The 6,000-nt window shown below is 48.1% G+C and overlaps 1 protein-coding gene across 1 annotated transcript; it reads right to left on the reverse strand.

Annotated features, from left to right (window-relative positions):
* Positions 1–1,773: 1,773 nt before the first annotated feature.
* Positions 1,774–3,566, reverse strand: IL12A (interleukin 12A). The gene is made up of 5 exons (XM_010716985.4): positions 3,378–3,566; positions 2,473–2,580; positions 2,326–2,367; positions 2,128–2,232; positions 1,774–1,948 (listed from the first exon to the last, which is right to left on the reverse strand). Exons 1-5 carry the CDS (start codon positions 3,564–3,566, stop codon positions 1,781–1,783), a joined length of 612 nt encoding a protein of 203 aa, XP_010715287.1. The 3' UTR covers positions 1,774–1,780.
* Between the last annotated feature and the right edge of the window lie 2,434 nt (positions 3,567–6,000).

Consider the following 6,000-nt stretch of genomic DNA (forward strand, 5'->3'; position numbering starts at 1 on the left):
CAGGGCTGGGTGGTTGGGGCCTTGGGCAGCTGAGCTGGCTGGGTACAACCAGCCCACAGCATGGGGTTGGAACGGGATGGGCTTTTAAGGTCCCTTCCAACCTAAGCCGTCCTCCCTGCAGCAGCCAGGGCGATGCCAGTGTCCCCATCTCACCAGGCAGATTCCTGCTGGTCAGTGGTTCTTCTCACTGCTGCTGAAGTTTTCACTTCTCTTACAGCATTTCAAGTCAGCTGCTGCTTTCTCTTTGCTTTTGTGGTGAGAGACCCCGTGGAAGCAAGCAGAGCAGTGGTGAGCTTGGAAGAGGGAGTGGGAGGGTGCTTGTCTCAGCATCTTTCCCTGGGTTTTCAACTGAAGCTCAGTTTTTGTTTCAAAATGACAAAAGGTTTTCTCTGCATGCTAAGAAATGATGAAACAGCTGTTGTTCTCCATGTGCAACACCAGCCACTAATAATAAAAATGCAGGTGACGTTATGCAGTTCTGCCATATTAAAGAATGAAACAATTTATCTCATAAAAGAGAGCATTAGGAGGATACATTTTCCAGGATATCAATGCTAGTTTTACCATTAGCAAGTGGTTCTAGTGAGTGCAGATGGTAATTCACAACACCAAATGCTTTTGTTGGAGAGTGTGATGCCTTACCTTTCTAAGCTCACTACCCAATTAGTTAATTTCTTCTGAATTATGGCACTGAGAACAAGGATGTTTGCATATCCTCAGTGGTTATTTCTTAGCTAGGTTCTTAAATATGAATCTCTCCAAACACACAACATCAAATGGGTTTGCAAGAAGAGAGGAAGATTTTATCTGCAATGGAAGAGATGAAAGGGAAAGGCTGTGCCCAGCTGCCTGGCTGCACAGCAAGGATCAGATATTAGCTGTGAAGCATGGAGGTAAGTTGTCATCAACAAGAGGTTTTGTTGTCTGCACACCCAATTTCAGCCTGTAGTTTTGATGTGGCTCCAGCAACAAACAAACAAATAGTTCTAAAGGGGCAATTATTGCAAAGCTAGCTGATTTTGCTTCCTAACTGAAACCTTTTGCTCTCAAAATATGTATGTTAGGCAGCACCTGGTGACCTGAACACACCTGATACAAAACCCCCCTGGAGAGTCAAAGCCACAAGGAGCACAGCTGACGTGAGGAACGAGGAAAATGGGAGTTCTAGATATGATCCCAGTGCTGAGTGGTGCCACGGTACTCTGCTTATTTGAGAGCAGGCTGGGGATTAGGAAATGTTTCTTCTCTGAAGAGTGGTCAAGCACTTTTCCTGGGGGTGTTCAGAACCGTGGGGATGTGGCACTGAGGGATGTGGGCATGGTGGGGTGTGCTGGGGATCTGAGAGCTCTTTTCCAACTTAATGATTCTGTGAATACAAAATACATTAGAAGTCTGATCAGTGTGATTCTGTCCTATTAATAGGATAGAATATACTGTGTTCCTTGAGGTGTGTGATATCTCAAGGAACAACAAAAAAAAGGTCACTGCAGCTTTTATGTCAACTTCAGTTTTATTAGGCAATAAATAGAATAAATAAGGAGCATCATCATAAATAAACCAGGATTATTATAAATATCCATTTCAGAACTTACGATTGAATAAATAAAACACTGAAGACAAGTAACAGCTGAGCATTTGGTGGTCTGAGAACGTTCTCATACAGTACAGCTTACTGTCCCCAGGTTTAGAAGTTGAATGCGCTAGCTTCAAAGGCACTGACAGCAGAACATGGTTTATAAGTAACTGTACAGCAGGACGGCCGTGCTGCTGCATTTTCTTCTTACGTCTCTGCAGTGAGGGCACTCAGGTAGCTCAGCATCCTGCTGATGGTGACGGCACGCAGGCAGAAGGCGTGCAGGACCCCGCAGAGCCGCATGCGGCCCTGGAAGGAGCCAAGGATGGTGCTGGGCGAGGGCTGCGGCGTGGCCGGGCTGCGGGGCTGCAGGACCTGCAGCGGGGAGGGAGGTCAGTGGAGGGATAAATAAGCTCTTAACATCTTCCAGTTTTACTCCTAGGAAAACCAGTATCGACCTTCCAAACTCCCAGCTCCCCAGTGACTAACTGCGCAACACAACACTGCTCCTAAAACCCCATTAAAGATGGAAGGAACAAGATGGAAGTGCTTACTTGCATCATGTCATCAATGGATGTCAGCACCCTCAGATCCTTGAGGTTCCACAGCTCTGCCTTGTAGGTTTTCAGATCTTCGTAGATCCCCTGCAGGCATTTGCTCTGCAAAAGTCAGAATTAATTTGAGATGCTGGAACTTGTTGCTAAGTGCTAGAAGTGCTAAACAAAGGTTCTCTATAGAAGCTCACAGCTTACCATATCTAAAGTAGAACTTTCCAGTACTGGACACTTTCCAGCCTGCAAATAAATGAAAGAAGAAATGATACAGGTTCATTTAGTGACAATGTGTTATACGGCTGCTGGAGAAAATATGATGCTGAAAGTTGGTTATTTTTGTTTTACCCCTGTATCCTCAGATATGCAGGATTTTATTGTGTTGATTTGGCTGTTGGTGACATCTTCAAGATCGACCTCTTCAAGGGTGCATTCAAATCCCAGTACCCCCTGTTTCTGTGTTAAAAAGTGGGAAAAAAGGGTAATTGAGTCAGCTTTAGAAAACAGCAAATAGTCTCAAAATCAGTAAATGCAATGTTTGTGCTGAATATAAAGCACTAGAAAGTGAAAAAAAGAAAATAGAGGCAGTGCTCACTGATACACTGCAACTTTGGGAAACTCTTTAGTGGTTTTCTTTCGTGCTTTTCTGAGATGAAGCTTGCAACTCTAGGAGGGGACTTTGGCAGAAACTCTCATCTTGGTGGGGATTTAGGAGCTGAAGGGCTCTGTAAAAGCAAAGCCAGAGCACCAGCATACAAATGCAACGAGCTTGGGAGCAGGTGTCTGCAGAGCCAGTTCTGCAGAGGCGTTAGAGAAACAGGTGCTCAAAAGCAAGCAGTCCAATTGCTTAGCACTGTGCTGCAGTGGATGAGGACTGAGAGACACCTGTGCAAACACAGGTGCTGCTGATTGTGTGGGTGGGCAGTAGGAGCAGTTACAGTCCTGCTGGGAGTTCAGAAGGAGACCTCCCCGAGCTGAGAGCGCATGTACGTGCCTGCCTGGAATTTATCTCCAACATTTCTCCTGCTTGGATAGCATCAGGAAACCATCCCCATCATCCTGGGTGCCTTCACCAACACATCGTTTGCCTGGACACCATCACCAACCTGTCTCCTGCTTGGCTAGGTATGTACCATCCCCACTATTGTGGCCTCTATCCCCACCATCTTGGGTGCCATCAATCCCCTGCCTGGCTATGCGCCATCCCACGCACCAACCCTTCCGTGCTGGACACCATCCCTCCCCTCTCATACCTGCACTTGCAGGAGTGCCTCGTTGGCAGCAGCCAGCAGTGACCTGGAGCAGTTGAGTCCCTTGGCCAGGCTGTGGGCAGGAGCAGGCAGTGCCCACGTGGATGGCAGCAGGAGGCAGAGCACAGCCGGCAGCACCCAGCGCCCGACCCCCAGCTGTGCTGCTCTGCTCCTGATGCTGTGCTCTGCCATGCCTCTGCCCAATGAAACTGATGTGGGATCGGTGGCTGCTGTAGGGGCTGTGCTGCTTTTATGTCGGTGGAGGAGCAGGAGTTCCCCTTTTTCTTTGTATTGGTGTCTCGGGGAGCTGAGGGCTGGGAATCCCGCGGGGTCCTGGCATTGGGGCAGCATGGGGACAGGAGGAGGGGGGGGGCTGCCCTTCCTTCAGTGCTTAAAGGGAGCCTCTGCCAGTGCTTAAAGGGAACGTACAAAAAGATGGGGAGAGACTTCTTATGCTGTCTGATAACTATAGGCAAGGGGATGGCTTTAAAGGGAGAACAGGGGTGTTTAAAGCACGTGTCCGACACATAAATAAGCTTTCCGTTTTTAAGCTTTAATATGATAACGATGAGATGCTGTTGGTAGCAGTGCATATAAGCCAACTGGAAGCCTGCCTCGGTGGGTTTGGGGCACCAAGGATTCACCATTAGCTCATGCTGTACGTGATGGCCGCCCACCCTGCCCTGCCAAGGGGCCCTGGAGAACTTTCCATGAAGTCAGTGGGAGTTTTCCTGTGCACTTAGAAAGCAGCAGGATGAATCAAGGGCTTTCTTTATATTGAATTTTCAGATTCATTTTATTTTAATGAACATCTTATTTCCCCTAAGAAGGCGATGATGTGTCAGAAGATGCTTTGCTAGAACACTGGTGTATGACTTTCTAGTTTCACTGTGTTTTCCATTGCTGTGCCTGGTGTTGAGCTGAAAGCTGAGCTTTTACCTTTAGAATCTCTAAGGCTGGAAAAGACCTCTCAGCTCCCCAACCCCCACCCCACCATGCCCATAACCACGTCCCCAGGCGCCACGTCCCCACAGTTCTGAGCACCTCCAGGGATGGTGATCCTTCTGCTCCCTGGGCAGCTGTCCCAGTGCCCGACAAGATGTGTTGCTCCAAATGATGGTTTACAAACAGCTCATTTGTGCCATTTTCTGTGCTCCCTGCCCTCCTGCAACGTGGCATCCTGCTGGGAATATGGGGAATGTTTCCTATAGGTTTGGCTCGAAGCAAAGCACAAGGCGTTAGGATCTAGCAATGAGAATATTCCTGTATCAGCTGCATCAAAAAATGAAAGCAAGTTCTTTAAAACAGGAAAGCCCATGTGTTTTTTATTACGTAGTATGTCTTAGTCTCATGCTGATCTCATCAGGCAGAGGAAGGGTTATAGAGGTGGGATGACACTAGTGCTATGAAAGCAGTGCAGGGCTGTCTCCTTTGTGCACTTACGCAGTTCTACTACACCTTTCTGGGTCTGTAGCACTGCAATGGGGTTGCAGTTAAGGCAACTGGATGATGCTTTTCCTTGGTGGATCCAGTAACAGTGGGTGGCAGTGCCACTGACACTTGATGTCCAGGCTGGCTGGCTCTCTGCCTTCCTACAAACTGAATCCCAGAGCCTTGTGTGGATGTTGTGCTGCGTGTGGGCACGTCCTAAGCTGGAACAGAGGGGTTGTTTGTAGGAAGACCCTATTTCCTGTAATTATAATTACATATAACTGTGTAATACTTATGTATGTATCTATAATTATGCATTAATTATATATATGTAAGTAAAGCTGCGATAAATTAAATCACAGCTACATAAAAAGATCTAGACAAGGGGGGAATGGCTTTAAACTAAAAGATGGGAGGTTTAGGTCAGATGTGAGGAAGAAATTCTTTACCAGAGGGTGGTGAGGCACTGCCAGCCATCCCAGGGGGTGCTCAGGCTGGGGCTGTGGGCAGCCAGCACACAGCAGGGGGTGTGAATGGGTGATCCTTGTAGCCCCTTCCACCCCAATTCATTCTATGGTTCTGTGATCTGCAAAGTGCTGCAGTGAGGAATGCTTGTATGGAATAATTGGTGTTTTTCTCCCAGCTCCAAGAACACACGGAGGCTTTCTCTCATGGATAGATTGTTTATTTTATTTTATTTCATTTTATTTTTGTTCCTGAGAGGACATTTTTCACCCAGAGGGTGGTGAGGCACTGGAACAGGTTGCCCAAGGAGGCTGTGGATGCCCCATCCCTGGAGGCACTCAAGGCCAGGCTGGATGTGGCTCTGGGCAGCCTGGTCTGCTGGTTGGTGACCTGCACGTAGCAGGGGGTTGGAACTGATAATCATTGTGGTCCTTTTCAACCCAGGCCATTCTAGGATTCTGGGTAATTTATTTGGAAGGTTCCTATTCAGATAGCTGATCCCCACAGCTCTGCTGGGAGTGAGCACCATGCAGACACAGGTGCTCCTGGTGGATTTGAACAGGTGAACTGCAGGTGTGTGAGGAGGAGGGCTGCTCTGTGAGCAGGCTAGAAAATAGGAAGGGTCGGGGATGGGGGTGAGCTCTGAGCCTGGGGCTTTTGGCTTAATGCTGAAGCCAACAGCTGGAGGGGTGCATCACTGCCTGGCTGGCAGGAAGTGGCTGGTGCTGGC

The sequence above is a fragment of the Meleagris gallopavo genome, chromosome 11 (genome assembly GCF_905368555.1).
Source record: "Meleagris gallopavo chromosome 11, MGAL_WU_HG_1.1, whole genome shotgun sequence".
NCBI classification, from domain to species: Eukaryota; Metazoa; Chordata; class Aves; order Galliformes; family Phasianidae; genus Meleagris; species Meleagris gallopavo.

Bases quoted from the DNA above. Each gene is read 5' to 3' on its own strand.
- IL12A (XM_010716985.4), bottom strand. From the start codon at position 3,566: ATGGCAGAGCACAGCATCAGGAGCAGAGCAGCACAGCTGGGGGTCGGG. The intron at 2,233-2,325 runs GTAAGCTGTGAG...TGACTTTTGCAG, and splicing joins AAAGTTCTACTTTAGATATG to AGCAAATGCCTGCAGGGGAT. The intron at 1,949-2,127 runs GTAAGCACTTCC...TCCCCGCTGCAG, and splicing joins CCATTGATGACATGATGCAA to GTCCTGCAGCCCCGCAGCCC.